Below are 20,404 nucleotides of genomic sequence, written 5' to 3'. Positions count from 1 at the left end.
TTGCCCCCTCGAGCACCAAGAAGACAGCATCACTTCTCCAGACATAAAACGTAAGAGAGCATAAGAACATAAGAGAAGTCACGTTGGATCATTGGAGGCTTGAAAAGAAATCTGGAAAGTGTGATTAAGATATAGCAAGGGGAAATATGCTCCCCCACGCCCCAACCTACCATCAGCATCATTATACAAGCGTACGTGTATAGTGGAAAGAAGTCCTTTGCTGTTTCTTTTGCAAGATCTCGCAGTAGTATTATGGGCTTGAAGTAACAGCTGGGGGCGGTTGTCGCTTGGATAGGGGACCTCCCTTTCCCCACCTCTGTCACCGTCGACTGCCCCGGCTTGCCGTCCTTATTTCTTTTTCGCATCTCCCTGCACGCTGCGGGCCGGCCACGCTGGACGAACCTCCACAAAACAAAGTAGGAGTCGAGTGCACCTTTAAGACCGGCAAGGTGTTATTCGGAACGCAAGCTTTCGTGCGCATCAAGCACACTTCATCCGATGAGGAATCGGGTACAGTGAACAGGGCTACGTAGAGCTGGTAGGCAGTGGTTTAGAATGCAAAACGGCACCAATTGGGGATCCAACGTCGGAATAGGAAAATTAACAAATTGAGCCAACCTTCGATCTGGGTAGCATGAGCGTGAGAAAGCGATAAAACATAATCTTTCGAAATGTGAGAACGTCTGTCAGTCAGGCTTCGGATTCAGCGGGAGCTCACAGCTCTTGACCCTTTCTGACAGTTCCACCTTCTCCTCCCCACCTTGTCCATTGAATAGTAGGTGCAGCTGCAGAATGATCCCTGGATGAGCTCCGCCACCTCTTTTCCCACAAAATGACCCCTGCTGTCAGTCGCTCTATTATATAAGCCTGGGTCAAAAAGAGGGCAATGTGTGAGACTGTGAGTCTTTTTGATGGACAGACGTTCTCGCATTTTGACATATTGCTGTTTTATTGCTTTCCCGTGCTCGTGCTACCCAGATCAAAGCTTTGCTCCATTGGTTAATTTTCCTATTCTGTCGTTGAATCTTAAATTTGTACCGTTTTGCGTTCTAAAACCACTGTCTACCAGCTCTGTGTAGCCCCGTTCACTGTACTTCATTCCTCGTCGGATGAAGTGCGCTCGGGGCACACGAAAGCTTGCGTTCTGGATGAAACTTTGTTGGTCTTAAAGGTGCCACTTGACTCCTGCTTGGTTCTGCTGCTTCAGGCCGACACGGCTGCCCGCTTGGATCCCTCCGCAAAGCGCTTGGATCTCTCCGTTTCGTCTCGCGGGCAAGGTTTGCGGAGGGAGAGCCTCCCCCCCCCGAAAGAGAGCCAGGATCCAGCCCGCCGGAGAGCTGCTTGGCAAGCCCTCTGAGGGGATGGAAAGGAACAACTTAGACTTTGACGCGATGCATACCTCTGGAGCGCTGCCATGTGCCCCCGTTGCCCAGCCTGGAGAACAAGGGCCTTTGTTGCGCAGATGACAGATTAACTCCACGTAGCCGTCCCTTTGTGCCACAACAAAATGGCCAGCCAGGAGTCATGGCCCAGGGCCCCGAAAAGCACAGCAGAGGAGACACCCCCTCCCTTCTCAGCTGGAGAGCTTTCCAAGGGTTGAAAACTGTGCTCCTTGGAGCATCAGATGTCGCTGCAGCTCCCCCTCCAGTTTGCAGTACTGTTTGTTTGGAACCTCACGGACGGGGCTTTCTTTTGTAGTAGGAACTCCTTTGCATATTAGGCCACACCCCTCTGGTGTAGCCAATATTCCAAGTGTTTAAAAAGGTCAAGGTAGTCCCCTGTGCAAGCAGCAGTCGTTTCCTCCTCTGGAGTGACGTCGCTTTCATGACATTTTCACGGCAGACTTTTGACGGGGTGGTTTGCCATGGCCTTCCCCAGTCATCTACACTTTCCCCCCAGCAAGCTGGGAACTCATTTTACTGACCTCGGAAGGAGGCAAGGCTGAGTCAACCTTGAGCCGGCTACCTGAACCCAGCTTTTTACAGGGTGGTTTGCTGTTGCCTTCCCCAGTCCTCTACGCTTTCCCCCCAGCAAGCTGGGTCCTCATTTCACCGACCTCGGAAGGATGGAAAGCTGAGTCAACCTTGAGCTGGCTAGCTGAACCCAGCTTTTTACGGGGTGGTTTGCCATTGCCTTCCCCAGTCATCTACGCTTTCTCTCCAGCAAGCTGTGTCCTCATTTCACCGACCTCGGAAGGATGGAAGGCTGAGTCAACCTCGAGCTGGCTACCTGAACCCAGCTTTTTACGGGGTGGTTTGCCATTGCCTTCCCCAGTCATCTACGCTTTCCCCCCAGCAAGCTGGGTCCTCATTTCACCGACCTCGGAAGGATGGAAGGCTGAGTCAACCTCGAGCTGGCTACCTGAACCCAGCTTTTTACGGGGTGGTTTGCCGTTGCCTTCCCCAGTCATCTACACTTTCCCCCCAGCAAGCTGAGGACTCATCTGACCGACCTCAGAAGGATGGAAGGCTGAGTCAACCTTGGGCCGGCTACCTGAACCAACTTCTGCTGGGACAGGGCTCCTAGTACAGGGCCTATTCTAAGCTCCAGGAGGATTGGCTACATCAGGGGTGTGTGGCCTGTTCTGCATAGGAGTTCCTTGAGATTTATCCTGCCTCCCCCTCCATTGGTCTTCCCCATCACCCACCCAGTCCCTTTAGGAAGGGAAATGCTCCTATCTTTATAAATTAGAGAAGCATATATCAGCAATAAAATAATGGGACATTAGTCCCAGAACATGATAGAACTGGTGTTTCCACTAACATGTTCATTCTGTTTGAGAGCTTGGGGAAGCCATGAGAGGCTGAAATTATTTTGGGCTGAGGAAGGTCTGATAAACTGAAACCGGCCCTGTTTACTTCTTTCTTTGGATCTACGAGGATACCTTACGAAGAAGGTCTGTTTGCCGATCACTTGGACAGGGACTATTAACTGTAACCGCACCTTAGAGGAAGGCTGGCTTGGCAATTGACAACCATTAGGTCTACAGCAAACAGGAGCTTTCCCCCCCTTCTGAATTGGTGTTGTTGTTCAGTCACACAGTCGAGTCCGACTCTTTGCCACCCCATGGACGAAGTCACGCCAGGCCCTTCTGTCTTCCACCATCCTCCGAAGTCTGCCCAAATTTGTGTTAGTTACATCAGTAACGCTGTCCAGCCATCTCCTCTTTTGCCGTCCCCTTCTTCTTTGGCCTTCTGTCTTTCCCAGCATCGGGGTCTTCTCCAGCGAGTGCCCCCTTCTCATTGGCTGGCCAAAGTATTTGAACTTCAGCTTCAGCATCTGACCTTCTAGGGAACAGTCAGGGTTGATTTCCCTTTGACTGATCTGATCTTCTTGGCGTTCAAGGGACACTGAAGAGTCTTCTCCAGCACCATTTCTCAAAAGAATCTATTCTTCTGCGCTCGGCCTTCCTTATGGTCCAGCTCTCACAGCCAGCATTACTACTGGGAATACTACCTTGAATGTTTGGACTTTTGTTGGCAGGGTGATGTCTCCGCTTTTTATTATACTGCCATAGCTGTGCTGCCAAGGAGAAAAACTCTTTTAATTTCATGGCTACAGTCACCATCTGCAGTGAGCTTGGATCCCAGAAATGTGAAGACTGTCGCTACTTCCATGTCTTCCCCTTCTATTTGCCATGGTGTGATGGGGCCGGATCTTGGTTTTTTTGATGTTGGGTTTGAAGCCTACTTTTGCGCTCTCCTCTTTCACCCTCAACAAGAGGTTCTTTAGGTCCGCTTCACTTTCTGCCATTAGAGTGGTATCATCTGCATATCTGAGGTTGTTGATGTTTTTCTCGGCAATCTGAATTCCGGCTTGTGCTTCATCCAGGCCGGCGTTTCGCATGATGTACTCTGCATATAAATTAAATAAGCAGGGTGACAATAGACATCCTTGTTGAACTCCTTTTCCTATTCTAGACCAATCAGTTGTTCCGTATCCCGTTCTGACAGTGGCTTCCTGACCCTTATACAGGTTTCTCAGGAGACATGTGAGGTGGTCTGGTACTCCATCTCTTTAAGGACTTGCCACAGTTTGTTGTGATCCACACAATCAAAGGCTTTAGCTTAGTCAATGAAGCAGAAATAAACGTTTTTCTGATACTCCCGTGCTTTCTCCTTAATCCAGCAAATGTTGGCAATTTGATCTCTAGTTCCTCTACCTCTTCAAAACCCAGCTTGAACTTCTGGTATTACTAATTAGTAATACCCTTCTGAATTAGTTGTGGACTATTATATTGCTTTGTATTATATTATTGGGGCGGGGGAGGGGGGTGGGCTCCCTCTGGGTATCCTACCCCCCCCCCCCAGGGAAAGTGTATGCGCAATACATAGCCTCTCCTCTCCCGGTGTAGTGAACGCCGCATGGTCACTGTCTGGCTATGCCTGGCGGATGGTCACTGCAATGGCTTCTCCTGCATTACTGCATCCGTAGCAACACCTTCTCGCTGGTCCCCCCCCCCCCCCCGTTTTTCACAGAGTTTGCTACGTCATGGTGCGACCGAATTGTCCGGCGGTATAACCGGATGGGCAGGCTGGGCCCACCAACCTCGCCAGCCAAGAGAAGGAAAACTCTAACATCAAACCCGGGCAGACAGAGCTCGTTAATGTAACACCTACCACCTGGAGGACTCGCTGCCGGCGTCCCGGCTTACTGGGCCATGGCAGATGACCCCCAGGTGAAAGGGTGGAGCCAGTACCGCGCACACTGCGCTTCACCTAAAAAATTCCTCTGCGCAGGCCTGAAGGGCATATCCACATACACAACCCACAACGCATCAAGTCCTGCAGCGATGGGCAAGGGGCGAAACGGCAGGTGGAAGGTGCCACTGGAAGCCGCAGTCCCGATCCTGCATGTAGGCGGTTCAGGGTATTGGTCGCCTGATGCTAACCCGGAGACGAAAGCATCTTTTGGCAGCACCCTGAACGACCAAGCAGCCTTATCTAGGGACAGCACTGCTTGCTCCACACGGAGAGGGGCCTAGAAAAGGTGGCCTAAACAAAGCTCGTCTCCTCCCCCCCAGTTGGCTAGCCGCGGTCAACGGGCATCCTTACTTACGGTCAAAAAATAACAACAAAGAAAAGGCATGCACCTGCCTCACAAAGTGTGCAAAGACTACTTTTCCCTGCAGCCACTGTGGCCGGATCTGCCTGTCCCGCATTGGGCTTGTCAGCCACCAGCGAGCCTGCAGCAGACGTGGACTATTGCACCCTTCTTAAATCTTCGTTCGCGAAGCCAAGCCGAGAGAGAGAGAGATTATATTATTGTATTATATTATATTAGTGGCCTCGTGGCGCAGAGTGGTAAAGCAGCGGTACTGCAGTACTGTGGTCTGAACTCTCTGCTCACGACCTGAGTTCGATCCCGGCGGAAGCTGGATTCAGGTAGCCGGTTCGAGGTTGACTCAGCCTTCCATCTTTCCGAGGTCGGTCAAATGAGTCCCCAGCTTGCTGGGCGGGGGGGGGGGGGAGTGTAGATGACTGGGGAAGGCAAGGGCAAACCACCCCGTAAAAAAGTCTGCCGTGAAAACGTTGTGAAAGCAACGTCACCCGAGAGTCGGAAACGACTGGTGCTTGCACAGGGGACCTTTCCTTTCCTTTTCCATTATATTGTTTATATGTTGTATATGTTGATATAAGCTCGTTTCTAACGCTACATGGTTTGCATTGTTCTTTGCTTGAAATCTGGGATGGGCATGGCGTGCCCCAGCCGTCGTTCTTTGCCTTGCTGGAGCACTGGGCCATTTTGCATTTCTTTCTTGCCCGTATGTAGGCCTCACTAGGACGGACTCGTGGGCGGGGGGCTGCTGTTTTCGAGATGCGACACCCCGCCTGTTGTTGCCGCTCTTGATTTAATAGCTCAGGTCGACCGAGCCCCGCAAGCGCGGCTGCCGAGGGAACCAGCCCAGACTTTCCCAAAGATTAGCTGCTAAATTGGCCAGCAAGGAACCATTTAATAACCGGAGAAGATAATCACTCATCTTCCGCTCCTGGGGCTCAGGGAAGCGACGGCGTGGCAGAAAACCAAACGGGCCTCATGCTGCAGAAGGGGGGGGGGGTTCATATAAACGCCCCGCCGCGAGCCGCACGCTGCGCCCGATATTCATTAGACAGCTGCCATCTGGGCATGGAATGAGAAAATTGGGGTCTGCGATACGATGCAGTATCGCGCTACGGAGGAGGTAGTGACGGCTAGGGGTGGGCTTGTTTGTACGTGCTTGAATGAAGCGCTCCTTGCAGGTCCTGGATACTCCGGGGTGTCTGTGGTCTGTTGCCCTTGTTCCTCCAGTGCTCTCCAGTCCTGATTCTAGAATGCCAGGTCTGAACGGTGATGCCCGCTGCTTCCTTGCACACCAGGCTCCGGCGTAGGGTTGCCAAGTCCAATTCAAGAAATATCTGGGGACTTTGGGGGCGGAGCCAGGAGACCTTGGGGGTGGAGCCAGGATAGGGTTGCCAAGTCCAATTCAAGAAATATCTGGGGACTTTGGGGGCGGAGCCAGGAGACTTTGGGGGTGGAGCCAGGATAGGGTTGCCAAGTCCAATTCAAGAAATATCTGGGGACTTTGGGGGCGGAGCCAGGAGACTTTGGGGGTGGAGCCAGGATAGGGTTGCCAAGTCCAATTCAAGAAATATCTGGGGACTATGGGGGTGGAGCCAGGAGACTTTGGGGGTGGAGCCAGGAGACATTGGGGGCGGAGCCAAGATCAAGGCTGCGACAAGCATAATTGAACTCCAAAGGGAGTTCTGGCCATCACCTTTAAAGGGACGGCACACCTTTTCAATTCCTTCCTTCCATAGGAAATAATGAAGGATAGGGGCACCTACTTTTGGGGCTCATAGAATTGGACCCCCTGGTCCAATCTTCTTGAAACTTGGGAGGTATTTTGGGAAGAGGCACTAGATGCTATACTGAAAATTTGGTGCCTCTACCCCAAAAAACAGCCCCCCCCAGAGCCCCAGATACCAGCGGATCAATTCTCCATGATTTTCTATGGGAATAAATCTCCATAGGGAATAACAGAGTTCCCAGCAGACCTTTCCCTCCCCTCCCCCCGCTTTCTGACGACCCTGAAGTGGGGGGAGGGCCTTTAAACCGGGGGATCCCCTGCCCCCACCTGGGGATTGGCAACCCTACTCCGGCGTTGTGTTTTCACACGTGTCACACAGCTGGGCCTGGCAGGGCCTTCTGCTGGCTGCCACCACTCTGGCAAAGGTCTGTGTGGAGAGCCAAGAGCACCCAACCACCCTCGTCTTCCTTTAATAAATATCTCCTAATGGTGACCAAGGAGAGCCAAGGAGTATAACAACACTTTATTTACAGTGCTCAAATAATAAGTGGGTAACATATGAACCTATGAAGCTGCCTTCTACTGAATCAGACCCCCCTCGGTCCATCAAAGTCAGTATTGTCTACTCAGACTGGCAGCGGCTCTCCAGGGTCTCAAGCTGAGGTTTTTCACACCTATTTGCCTGGACCCTTTTTGGGAGATGCCAGGGACTGAACCTGGGACCTTCTGCTTCCCAAGCAGATGCTCTTCCATTGAGCCACAGTCCCTCCCTAACGGAAAGGAAAGGTCCCCTGTGCAAGCACCAGTCGTTTCCGACTCTGGGGTGACGTTGCTTTCACAACGTTTTCACGGCAGACTTTTTACGGGGTGGTTTGCCATTGCCTTCCCCAGTCATCTACACTTCCCCCCCAGCAAGCTGGGGACTCATTTGACCGACCTTGGAAGGATGGAAGGCTGAGTCAATCTTGACTCCAGCCTCCAGCTCACACATCTTTGTCTCAGCTCAGGGGGAAGTGACCCCGGAGCAAACTAGTTTACGCAGCAGCTCACAGCTTTAACGCCAGCAGCTCGCAAGAAGGAATTTTTGCTCACAAGACTCCACAGCTTAGAGCAGGGGCGGCCAAACTGTGACTCGGAAGCCACACGTGGCTCTTTCACACATATTGCGTGCCTCTCAAAGGCCTCTGCCCCACCTGCTGACTTGGAGAAGGCATTTCTCTCTTTAAATCACTTCTCCAAGCCAAGCCAACTGGCAGCTTGGAGAATGCATGTAAAATTAAAGTTGCTTTTCCCCCACCTCTCCATCCCTCCTCCCTCGCCCCAGCTATTTTCCTTCCTTCCTTCCTTCCTTCCTTCCTTCCTTCCTTCCTTCCTTCCTTCCTTCCTTCCTTCCTTCCTTCCTTCCTTCCTTCCTTCCTTCCTTCCTTCCTTCCTTCCTTCCTTCCTTCCTTCCTTCCTTCCTTCCTTCCTTCCTCATCTGACATTCATGTCTTGTGGCTCCCAAACATCTTATGTTTTTTTCTGTGTGGCTCTTACGTTAAGCAAGTTTAGTCACCCCCTGGCTTAGAGGAAGCTCTGGGGGGCTGTTTTTTGAGGTAGAGGCACCAAATTTGGAGCACAGCGTTTGGTGGCTCTCCTCAAAACGCCTTCCAAGTTTCAAAAAGGTTGGAGTGGGGGGTCCAGTTCTCTGAGCCCCTAACGAAGGTCTCCCTATCCTTCGTTAATTCCAATGGGAGGAAGGCATTTAAAAGGAGCACAGTCCCTTTAAATGTGACGGCTAGAACTTCCGTCAGCGTTCAGTTGTGCTTGCCACACCTTTGCTCCTGGCTCCACCCCCAGCGTCTCCTGGCTCCACCCCCAAAGTCCCCAGCTATTTCTTAAGTCGGACTTGGCACCCCTATACCGTTTGAGAATGGTGTTAGCAGTTGCTTCGTGCCCAGATCAGTGGAAAAAAATCGTTCCACTCTGTTCCGTACGGGCCGAGCTTCATCTGGAGTACTGCATCCGGTTCCGGATAGCTCCTTTTAATCAGGAGGTCGAGAAACTAGCGTGTGTCAAGAGGAGAGCAACCAGGAAAGGCAGAAAGATCCGTGCTTGTTAGGTGGTAGAAGAGAAACCGGGGAGCGGGGGGGTGGGGGGACACGATAACTCAGAAGCGCTGTCGCACAGAAGACGGCGCAGACACATTCTCTCAGGTTTCCAGCAAGAATAGGGCTAACAGAGAAATCGGGTAAACAGTTGTACGGTACAGCCCCATGCCGCAGAGCAGTAAGGCTGCAGTATTGCAGTCCGAGCTCTCTGCTCACGACCTAAATTCGATCCTGGCAGAAGCTGGGCTCAGGTCGCCGGCTCAAGATTGACTCAGCCTTCCATCCTTCCGAGGTCGGTCAAAGGAGTCCCCAGCTTGCTGGGGGGGAAAGTGTAGATGACCGAGAAAGGCAATGAGAAACCACCCCGTAAAAATTCTTCCGTGAAAACAGCATGACGCGGCGTCACCCCAGAGTTGGAAACGACTGGTGCTTGCACAGGGGACTACCTTTCCCTTTTTCACCAGCTGCGGGATTGAACTGGCCGTGAGCTCTGCAGGATCAAATGACCTTCCACCACTCCTGGAACAAGAAGGTTGTTTTGGCACCAGTCTGTCGCAGAGGACCAGCCAGCCGTAGGAGAGCCGTTTGCGGTTTGGTGGCTAGGAGCATGCAGGAGGACGAAGGGAAACAGCGGGGAAGAGGCAGGACGGGCGAGTGGAGGACAAGAAGGGATGGGGAGGAGGCAAGCTACGCAGGAGGGGAATGGGTGGGCGGGTGGAGGAAGAGGCAAACTGGCTATTTGCCTAGGGCATGGGGAGGAGGGAGGGCTGGATTCGTTGCCGCCGCCCTAGACAACCGCCTAGTTTGCCTAGTGGGCGAGACAGCCCTGGCTACTGGACTCTTTACTATTTAGCAGCAACAGGCTAACACATCTTAACTCCTCTGGGTCTGTAATCGTAGGACAGATGGTAATTTTCTGCCCCCAGGCAGAAATCCAGCTGCGTGATTGCACTTTTGCATCCCAGCTGCGTGATTGCGCTTTTGCATCCCGTCTTCACCTTCCTTGCGACTTCCCTCCCCTCTTCTGACTGGGGTAGAAGGACTCGGGGATCTCCATTCCTGCTTGTATCCGACAAAGGGAAGTTCGTCTAGTGAAAGCTCCCACGCTGAAAGTCTTGTGGGTCTCTAAGGAGCTACCGGACTTGAATCTGTTTGCATCTCAAGCAGGGGTGTCGGATTCATGAGGGCCGGATCCGACATGAATGCGACCTTGTTGGGCCGGGCCGTGGGCGTCATAAAATGTAACGTCAGGTAGCAGAGATATAAAATTTATGAAGGACACAGACAAACACAATTAAACATGTAAAAAACCACCTTAAAACATACTTAAAACATTTCCACTTGTTGGTCTTAAAGCTGATTTCTTTGTATCTCTTCCATGGGCTCCAGGGAACTGGGCAAAGGAAGCTCTGGCTCTTTCCTGCCTTCCCCAGGGGACCAGGAGGGGGAGGAGCCTCAGCCAATAAAAGGAAGAGAGGCTTGGCTCAGTAGCTCTACTGTGTGATTGAGAGAAAACTGTGAGAAAACCGTGTTTGGGGCGTTAAAAGTCATGTCGCTGATTACTCTTATGCAGGAGTAACACCATACACTTTATAGCATAATTGTTACTTTCATATCATAAGGTTAACAGTTTACAATTATCAGTTTGGTGTAGTGGTTAAGTGTGCGGACTCTTGTCTGGGAGAACTGGGTTTGATTCCCTACTCCTCTACTTGCAGCTGCTGGAATGGCCTTGGGTCAGCCATAGCCCTGGCAGAGGTTGTCCTTGAAAGGGCAGCTGCTGTGAGAGCCCTCTCAGTCCCACCCACCTCACAAGGTGTCTGTTGTGGGGGAGGAAGGTAAAGGAGATTGTGAGCCGCTCTGAGACTCTTCAGAGTGGAGGGCGGGATATAAATACAGTATCTTCATCTACCTCACAGGGTGACTGTTGTGGGGAGGAAGGTAAAGGAGATTGTGAGCCGCTCTGAGACTCTTCAGAGTGGAGGGCGGGATATAAATACAATATCTTCATCTACCTCACAGGGTGTCTGTTGTGGGGGAGGAAGGGAAAGGAGATTGTGAGCCGCTCTGAGACTCTTCAGAGTGGAGGGCGGGATATAAATCCAATATCCTCATCTACCCCACAGGGTGTCTGTTGTGGGGGAGGAAGGTAAAGGAGATTGTGAGCCGCTCTGAGACTCTTCAGAATGGAGGACGGGATATAAATCCAATATCCTCATCTACCTCACAGGGTGTCTGTTGTGGGGGAGGAAGGTAAAGGAGATTGTGAGCCGCTCTGAGACTCTTCAGAGTGGAGGGCGGGATATAAATCCAATATCTTCATCTACCTCACAGGGTGACTGTTGTGGGGAGGAAGGTAAAGGAGATTGTGAGCCCCTCTGAGACTCTTCAGAATGGAGGACGGGATATAAATCCAATATCTTCATCTACCTCACAGGGTGTCTGTTGTGGGGGAGGAAGGTAAAGGAGATTGTGAGCCGCTCTGAGATTCGGAGCAGAGGGCGGCATATAAATCCAATGTCGTCGTCGTCTTCATGAACATACAAGAAATAGCTATATAAGCTGTACAACAATTAATTGAGAGAGGCTGGCAAAATAAGCTATTCCTCCTCCCTTCCTCCCCAAAGGAGGAGCCTCAGCCAATGGAGAAAATTGAGGCTTTGCTCTGTAGCTCCTGTGCGATTGAGCAAGCTTGACGAGGCAAGCTGTGATGCAGAAGGAAGCAAGAGAGGGAGAAGGAAGCAGCCAGCTTTCTTCGGGGGATTGACAGGAGCCCTCCAGGGGCCTGATTGGCCCCCCCATTGCATGTTTGACACCCCTGATCTAAAGCATTCTTGGGCCATGCTTTTGTGCACACTGCATATTATTTTTTTTAACCCCAAAGAATTGCAACAAGGGAGAGCCGAGTCTCTCCAGCGAATTAATCCGGAGTTAAAAGGGTGTCGTTTCCCAAGCATGTGATGGAGCTGGAGGACCTCTGCTCTGTTTACTTTCTTTATATAAAACTTTCCTCGCTCCACTCGGTCTGCCCGAGCGCCGAGCTTCTTCTAAGGAAACAAAAGAAGGGACCAAACCCACTGAAATCCAATCCTCCATCAAACCGCCTCAAAGCCAAAAATAACCCCGTAAAACGTTAGATCCCCCTCTTCAAACAGGACAGCTCGTCAAGGCCGTTTCGAGCATCCCTTCCGCCGCTCCAGGGCGGAAGCAAGCACCTGTCGGAATCGCACCTCTCTGCCCTGGGGGGGGGGACCCTGGCGGCGTCGCAGGGGTGCCTGCAGGGGGCAAAAGTTCAGGTCTTCTTCCTCTGCGGGATCTGGCAAGGAAATGGGAGCCAAAGTTGGCCGGCCGGAGGCAGAGGAAACCGTGGCGATGGCACCGAATGAGATTCGTTCGGTGCGATTTCAAACGGGGGGGGGGGGAGCGCGTCTTTCTGTCTCTGTTTCTTTCCCCCCCTCCCCTTTCCCCACCGTGAAATATTTTTCTTCTCACTCCGGCCTGCCAGGGGTACCCAAGCCAAGCTCGGAGTGCGGCTGCATTCGGGGGAAAAAGAAAATCCCTCCTGCCCTTAGAACTGACAGCAGGCAGTCCGACCCTCTGCTCCTGGGAAGGACCGAGCCAGGATCCGGCTCAATCTTTTCGCTGCCAGCCAAGTCTTGCTCCTCCAGCCTGGCCTCGTGATCCATTTTCCGAACCACAAGGCAGCGTTTCCTGACTTAATCTCCCTCTCTCTCTCTCTCTGAGCTAACCAGAAGCTCTCCCAGGAAAGTTCAGAGCCTTCCTCGAATGCCCAGCTTTACATCATAAGAACATTAGAGAAGCCATGCTGGATCAGGCCAGTGGCCCCTCCAGTCCAACACTCTGTGTCACGTAAGAGAAGCCATGTTGGATCAGGCCAATGGCCCATCCAGTCCAATACTCTGTGTCACATAAGAGAAGCCATGTTGGATCAGGCCAATGGCCCCTCCAGTCCAACACTCTGTGTCACATAAGAGAAGCCATGTTGGATCAGGCCAATGGCCCCTCCAGTCCAACACTCTGTGTCACATAAGAACATAAGAGAAGCCATGTTGGATCAGGCCAATGGCTCCTCCAGTCAGACACTCTGTGTCACATAAGAACATAAGAGAAGCCCTGTTGGATCAGGCCAATGGCCCCTCCAGTCCAACACTCTGTGTCACATAAGAACTTAAGAGAAGCCATGTTGGATCAGGCCAATGGCCCCTCTAGTCCAACACTCTGTGTCACATAAGAACTTAAGAGAAGCCATGTTGGATCAGGCCAATGGCCCCTCCAGTCCAACACTCTGTGTCACATAAGAACTTAAGAGAAGCCATGTTGGATCAGGCCAATGGCCCCTCCAGTCCAACACTCTGTGTAACATAAGAGGAGCCATGTTGGATCAGGCCAATGGCCCCTCCAGTCCAACACTCTGTGTCACATAAGAACAAAAGAGAAGCCATGTTGGATCAGGCCAGTGGCCCCTCCAGTCCAACACTCTGTGTCACATAAGAACTTAAGAGAAGCCATGTTGGATCAGGCCAGTGGCCCATCCAGTCCAACACTCTGTGTCACAGAAGAACATAAGAGGAGCCATGTTGGATCAGGCCAATGGCCCCTTCAGTCCAACACTCTGTGTAACATAAGAGGAGCCATGTTGGATCAGGCCAATGGCCCCTCCAGTCCAACACTCTGTGTAACATAAGAGGAGCCATATTGGATCACGCCAATGGCCCCTCCAGTCCAACACGCTGTGTAACATAAAAGGAGCCATGTTGGATCAGGCCAATGGCCCCTCCAGTCCAACACTCTGTGTCACATAAGAACATAAGAGAAGCCGTGTTGGATCAGGCCAGTGGCCCATCCAGTCCAACACTCTGTGTCACAGAAGAACATAGGAGGAGCCATGTTGGATCAGGCCAATGGCCCCTCCAGTCCAACACTCTGTGTCACATAAGAACATAAGAGAAGCCATGTTGGATCAGGCCAATGGCCCCTCCAGTCCAACGCTCTGTGTCACATAAGAGAAGCCATGTTGGATCAGGCCAATGACCCCTCCAGTCCAACACTGTGTAACATAAGAGGAGCCATGTTGGATCAGGCCAATGGCCCCTTCAGTCCAGCACTCTTTGTAACATAAGAGGAGCCATGTTGGATCAGGCCAATGGCCCCTCCAGTCCAACACTCTGTGTCACATAAGAACATAAGAGAAGCCATGTTGGGTCAGGCCAATGGCCCCTCCAGTCCTACACTCTGTGTAACATAAGAGAAGCCATGTTGGATCAGGCCAATGGCCCCTCCAGTCCAACACACTGCGTAACATAAGAGGAGCCATGTTGGATCAGGCCAATGGCCCCTCCAGTCCAACACTGTGTAACATAAGAGGAGCCATGTTGGGTCAGGCCAATGGCCCCTCCAGTCCAACACTCTGTGTCACATAAGAACAAAAGAGAAGCCATGTTGGATCAGGCCAGTGGCCCATCCAGTCCAACGCTCTGTGTCACATAAGAACATAAGAGGAGCCATGTTGGATCAGGCCAATGGCCTCTCCAGTCTCACACTCTTTGTAACATAAGAGGAGCCATGTTGGATCAGTCGAATGGCCCCTCCAGTCCAACACTCTGTGTAACATAAGAGAAGCCATGTTGGATCAGGCCAATGGCCCCTCCAGTCCAACACACTGTGTAACATAAGAGGAGCCATGTTGAATCAGGCCAATGGCCCCTCCAGTCCAACACTCTGTGTAACATAAGAGGAGCCATGTTGGATCAGGCCAATGGCCCCTCCAGTCCAACACTCTGTGTCACATAAGAACATAAGAGAAACCATGTTGGATCAGGCCAGTGGCCCCTCTAGTCCAACACTCTGTGTCACAGAAGAACAAAAGAGGAGCCATGTTGGATCCAGTCCAACATTCTGTGTCACACAGTGGCCAAGTGCTATCAGGAGGTCCATCAGTTGGGGCCAGGACACTAGAAGCCCTCCCACAGGGCCTCCCCAAGCACCAAGAATACAGAGCATCAGTGCCCCAGACAGACTGTTCCAGCAGTACACTGTGGCTAATAGCCACTGATGGACTTCCACTCCATATTTTTATCAAATCCCCTCTTGAAGCTGGCTATGCTTGTAGCTGCCACCACCTCCCGTGGCAGTGAATTCCACATGTTAATCACCCTTTGGGTGAAGAAATACTTACTTTTATCAGTTCTAACCCGACTGCTCAGCGATTTCATTGAATGTCCACGAGCTCTTGTATTGTGAGAATGTCCACGTATTGTGAGAACGTTTCATTGAATGTCCACGAGTTCTCGTATTGTATAAAACCCTCGTAGCATATTACTTAGCAGTATAAAAACCAGTAGTTCTAGCAACACAGGTGGAAATCCAACAGATTCACCTGCTTGGGTTTTTTTGGTTTCTTTCGTTTTACTCCTTAAAGAACTGTTTTTGCTGCGTGCTGCAGTTGATAAAGGGACTGATACTGCCATCTGCCGGTCATATAATTGCATAGCTTCACTGCTGCTGCGGATCCTTTTTGAATAGGGCTAACTGCGAGGGCCATGCGCAGAGTGGTAAAGCCGCAGTACCGCAGTCCTAAGCTCTGCTCACGACCTGAGTTCGATCCCCGGCGGAAGCTGGGTTCAGGCAGCTGGCTCCAGGTTGACTCAGCCTTCCATCCTTCCGAGTTTAGTAAAAGGAGTCCCCAGCTTGCTGGGGGGGAAAGGGTAGATGGCCGGGGAAGGCAATGGCCAACCACCCCGTCGAAAAAAGTCTGCCGTGAAAACATCGTAATGCGACGTCACCCCAGAGTCGGAAATGTCTGCCGCTTACCTTTACCTTTAATTAAGAGGGAAGGTTTCTGCATACCACTCTGCCACCTCAGTAGGAGAGCTCTGCTCACAAGTCTTTGTCTCCAGGTGGGCTCCCAAAGCAAAATGCCTACTGTGAAGCGCTCAGGAAGGATTGGGGTGAGGGGTGGGGAATAGAAACAACATGTATTTATTTTAGTTACTGCTTTAGGAATGTTTGCGCTGCCTCTCCATAATCCTGCCCAAGGCACATTACGAGTCCAAACGATGCCCTTAAACGCACCACTAGGTATCAATATCAACAGGGGTCATTTTATAGAAAAAGAGGCGCGAGAGCTCATTACCTGTGAAGAGGAAGGGGGCATTGGCTCCGTGGCAGAGCATCTGCTTGGGAAGCTGAAGGTCCCAGGTTCAATCCCTGGCATCTCCAACTAAAAAGGGTCCAGGCAGTAGGTGATGGAGATGGAGGGATGGTGGCTCCGTGGCAGAGCATCTGCTTGGGAAGCTGAAGGTCCCAGGTTCAATCCCCGGCATCTCCAACTAAAAAGGGTCCAGGCAGTAGGTGATGGAGATGGAGGGATGGTGGCTCCGTGGCAGAGCATCTGCTTGGGAAGCTGAAGGTCCCAGGTTCAATCCCCGGCATCTCCAACTCAAAAGGTCCAGGCAAGTAGGCGTGAAAAACCTCAGCTCGAGACCCTGGAGAGCCGCTGCCAGTCGAGGGACGGTAGCTCAGTGGTAGAGCATCTGCTCGGGAAGCAGAAGGTCCCAGGTTCAATCCCCGGCATCTCCAACTCAAAAGCGTCCAGGCAAATAGGCGTGAAAAACCTCAGCTCGAGACCCTGGAGAGCTGCTGCCAGTCTGAGTAGACAATACTGACTTGGATCGACCCAGGGCCTGATTCAGTATAAAAAGGAAAAGGAAAGGTCCCCTGTGCAAGTACCAGTCGTTTCCGACTCTGGGGTGATGTTGCTTTCACAACGTTTTCACGGCAGACTTTTTACAGGGTGGTTTGCCATTGCCTTCCCCAGTCGTCTACGCTTTCCCCCCAGCAAGCTGGGTCCTCATTTGACCGACCTCGGAAGGCTGGAAGGCTGAGTCGACCTTGGGCTGGCTACCTGAAAACCCAGCTTCCGTCAGGATCGAACTCAGGTCGTGAGCAGAGAGCGATTCAGTAAAAGGCAGCTTCATATTACCACAACTCATTTGCATATGCCATGCGCCTCTAACGTCACCGGACAGTGTCCTAAATTATATCAGCTCAGCACCTACCTTAAAAGAGGTGGAGAAAGAAAGAGCGCTATACAATTTAGAGGTTCCGGAGCTCTGCTCCTGTGAGCTCCTGCCCAAAATGAGACCTGAATATTAAGCAAGCCGTTGAAACAAAGCAGGGTGTAAAAGTGGCATAATTCATAAACATGTCTCAGACCTCAGCAGCCTACCGTGTTATCAAGTCCACCCTTGAAAGGAGCCATTTTCTCCAGGGGAACTTATCTCTGTAGTTTGGAGATCAGATGGCATTCTGGGAGGTCTTTAGGCCCCATCTGTAGGTTGGCAACCCCAATATCCACTGTTGTCTTTGGCTTTAAAGGGGGATTAGGCAGAGTCATGGACAGTGTTCCCTCTAAGAAGAAGAAGACGACTGCAGATTTATACCCTGCCCTTCTCCCTGAATCAGAGACTCAGAGCGGCTCACAATCTCCTGTATCTTCTCCCCCCACAAGAGACACCCTGTGAGGTGGGTGGGGCTGAGAGGGCTCTCACAGCAGCTGCCCTTTCAAGGACAACTCCTGTGATAGCTATGGTTAACCCAAGGACATTACAGCAGCTGCAAGTGGGGGAGCGGGGAATCAAACCCGGTTCTCCCAGATAAGAGTCCGCGCACTTAACCACTACACCAAACTGGCTCTCAAAGCATTGCTAGCTCAGCAGGTACCCTTTCAAGGACACCTACAAGAGCTATAGCTAACCTAAGGCCATTCCAGCAGCTGCAAGTGAAAGAGTGGGGAATCAAACCCTTTTCTCCCAGATAAGAGTCTGCGCACTTCACCGCTACACCAAACTGGCTCTGGTAGCGTGAGCTAGCGCACAGATTTTTAGCCTTCAGCTCATATATTTTTGTCTTAGCTCAGGAAGGATGACCCCCCCCAGAACACACTGATTTATGCAGTAGCTCACAACTTTAATGCCAGTAGCTCACAAAACAGAATTTTTTGCTCCCAAGACTCTGCAGCTTATAGGGAACACAGGTCATGGAACATCCCTGGGGCTTAGATAAGATGGCTCAACGGAACGCCCATTTTCTGAGGCAGTTAGGCCGGTAGGCCTTCTCAGGAGTACCTGGTTAGCCACCATGATGCGAAACGGGATTTTGGACAAGGAGGGCCGCTGGTCACATCCTGTGCAGGTGCTCTCATGTTCCAGCAGCCAAACTCTCTCCCATAGATCTTTGACCAGGGGTGACCAAACTCACTTAAGTTAAGAGCCATACGGAATAAATGTCCGATGTTGGAGAGCCACAGGACATGAACGTCAGATGTTTGAGAGCCACACACATGAACATCAGATGTTTGAGAGCCACAGGACATGAACGTCAGATGTTTGAGAGCCACAAGACATGAACGTCAGATGTTTGAGAGCCACAGGACATGAACGTCAGATGTTTGAGAGCCACAGGACATGAACGTCAGATGTTTGAGAGCCACTAGACATGAACGTCAGATGTTTGAGAGCCAGAAGACATGAATGTCAGATGTTTGAGAGCCACTAGACATGAACGTCAGATGTTTGAGAGCCACTAGACATGAACGTCAGATGTTTGAGAGCCAGAAGACATGAATGTCAGATGTTTGAGAGCCATAAGACATGAACCTCAGATGTTTGAGAGCCACAAGACATGAACGTCAGATGTTTGAGAGCCAGAAGACATGAACATCAGAAATTGAGAAAGCCACTAGACATGAACGTCAGATGTTTGAGAGCCACAAGACATCAACGTCAGATGTTTGAGAGCCACAAGACATCAACGTCAGATGTTTGAGAGGCACATAGCATAAACGTCCTATGTTTGAGAGCCACATAGCATGAACGTCCGATGTTTGTGAGCCGCAGGACGGAAAGGACAGGCAGGGAGGCAAATAGATGGGGAGGGAAGGTGGAAGGGAAGCAACTTTTAACTTTAAATGCATTCTCCAAGCCACCAGCTGGCTTGGCTTGACTAAGTGACTTAAAGAGACGAATGCTTTCTCTAAGCCAGCCAATAGGGCGGTGGGTACTTTGAGTGTCACGCAACGTATGTGAAAGAGCCCCACGTAGCTTTGGCCATTCCTTGACATAACCCACGATATTTCTCTCTTCCCTCCTTTCTCTCGGCTCCCCCCCCCCCCAGGCTGGTGGAAGAGTTCATGCTTCTGGCCAACATGGCCGTGGCTCACCACATCTACCGCTCCTTCCCGGCGCAGTCCCTCTTGCGGCGCCACCCCCGCTGCCCCAGACCAAGATCATGAACGACCTGGCTGAGTTCTGCAGCCAGATGGGCCTGGAGATCGACTTCAGCAGCGCCGGGGCTTTGCACGTAAGCCTGAGTGTGTGTGTGTGTTTGCGTGCATGTGCATTGGGGCTGCCAGGCCCTAGGTGGGGGGAGCAGAAGAAAATATGGGACAATCCGGTTGTAACGATAGGGGACTCAAACAGAGAAAGCGCTGCGATAGAATATATCAAAGATTTCAGGTTTTCACGGCTGGTAACATCATTAGGGTTTGTAGAATCTTTCGGCTCAAGTGCCATGTTTTACTGGAGAAAGTTTTCCTTCCAGACGTTTCGTTCTCAGCTCCGGAGAACATCCTCAGTGGCGTTGCAGCCGGAGCAGGCGCTCTGACCTTCTTGGCTGCTGTGCATTGAGTGGAATGTGCAATGCACAGCAGCCAAGAAGGTCTGAGCGCCTGCTCCGGCTGCAACGCCACTGAGGATGTTCTCCGCAGCTGAGAACGAAACGTCTGGAAGGAAAACTTTCTCCAGTAGAACATGGCACTTGATCCCGAAAGATTCTACAAACCCTAATGATAGAATATATGTCCCGATATTTTATGTTGATATCTTCCGATCAGGGCTTTTTTGAGTAGCAGGGACTCCTTTGCCTATTAGGCCAAACCCCGCCGATGTAGCCGATCTTCCTGGAGCTTCCAGTAGGCCCTGGAATAAGAGCCTGTAAGCTCTTGGATTGGCTGCATCAAGGGGGGTGTGGCATAATATGCAAAAGAGTTCCTCAGGGCTTTTTTGTAGCAAGACCTCCTTTGAATATTAGGCCACACACCCCTGAAGTAGCCAGTCCTCCTTGAGTTTACAGTAAGTCCTGCACGAAGAGCCCTGTAAGCTCCAGAAGGATTGACTGCATCAGGGGTGTGGCCTAATATGCAAAGGAGGTCCTGCTAGAATTCCTGACAGGGCTCTTCATACAGGGCCTACTGGAAGCTCCAGGGGGATTGGCTGCATCAGGGGTGTGTGGCCTAATATGCAAAGGAGGTCCTGCTAGAATTCCTGACAGGGCTCTTCATACAGGGCCTGCTGGAAGCTCCAGGAGGATTGGCTACATCAGGGGGGTGTGGCCTAATATGCAAAGGAGGTCCTGCTAGAATTCCTTACAGGGCTCTTCGTACAGGGCCTACTGGAAGCTCCAGGGGGATTGGCTACATCAGGGGTGTGTGGCCTAATATGCAAAGGAG

The 20,404-nt window shown here is 51.5% G+C and overlaps 1 protein-coding gene across 1 annotated transcript in view; it reads left to right on the top strand.

Annotated features, from left to right (window-relative positions):
* DIS3L2 (DIS3 like 3'-5' exoribonuclease 2) overlaps nucleotides 1-20,404 on the top strand; it is a 419,389-nt gene that overhangs the window by 360,701 nt on the left and 38,284 nt on the right. The window contains 2 exon segments of the mRNA XM_060242825.1: nucleotides 19,072-19,168; nucleotides 19,171-19,257. Coding sequence (XP_060098808.1) covers nucleotides 19,072-19,168; nucleotides 19,171-19,257 — 184 coding nt within the window.

The sequence above is a fragment of the Heteronotia binoei genome, chromosome 6 (assembly GCF_032191835.1).
Source record: "Heteronotia binoei isolate CCM8104 ecotype False Entrance Well chromosome 6, APGP_CSIRO_Hbin_v1, whole genome shotgun sequence".
In the NCBI taxonomy this organism is placed as follows: Eukaryota; Metazoa; Chordata; class Lepidosauria; order Squamata; family Gekkonidae; genus Heteronotia; species Heteronotia binoei.
This window is presented reverse-complemented; position numbering and strand designations above follow the sequence as displayed.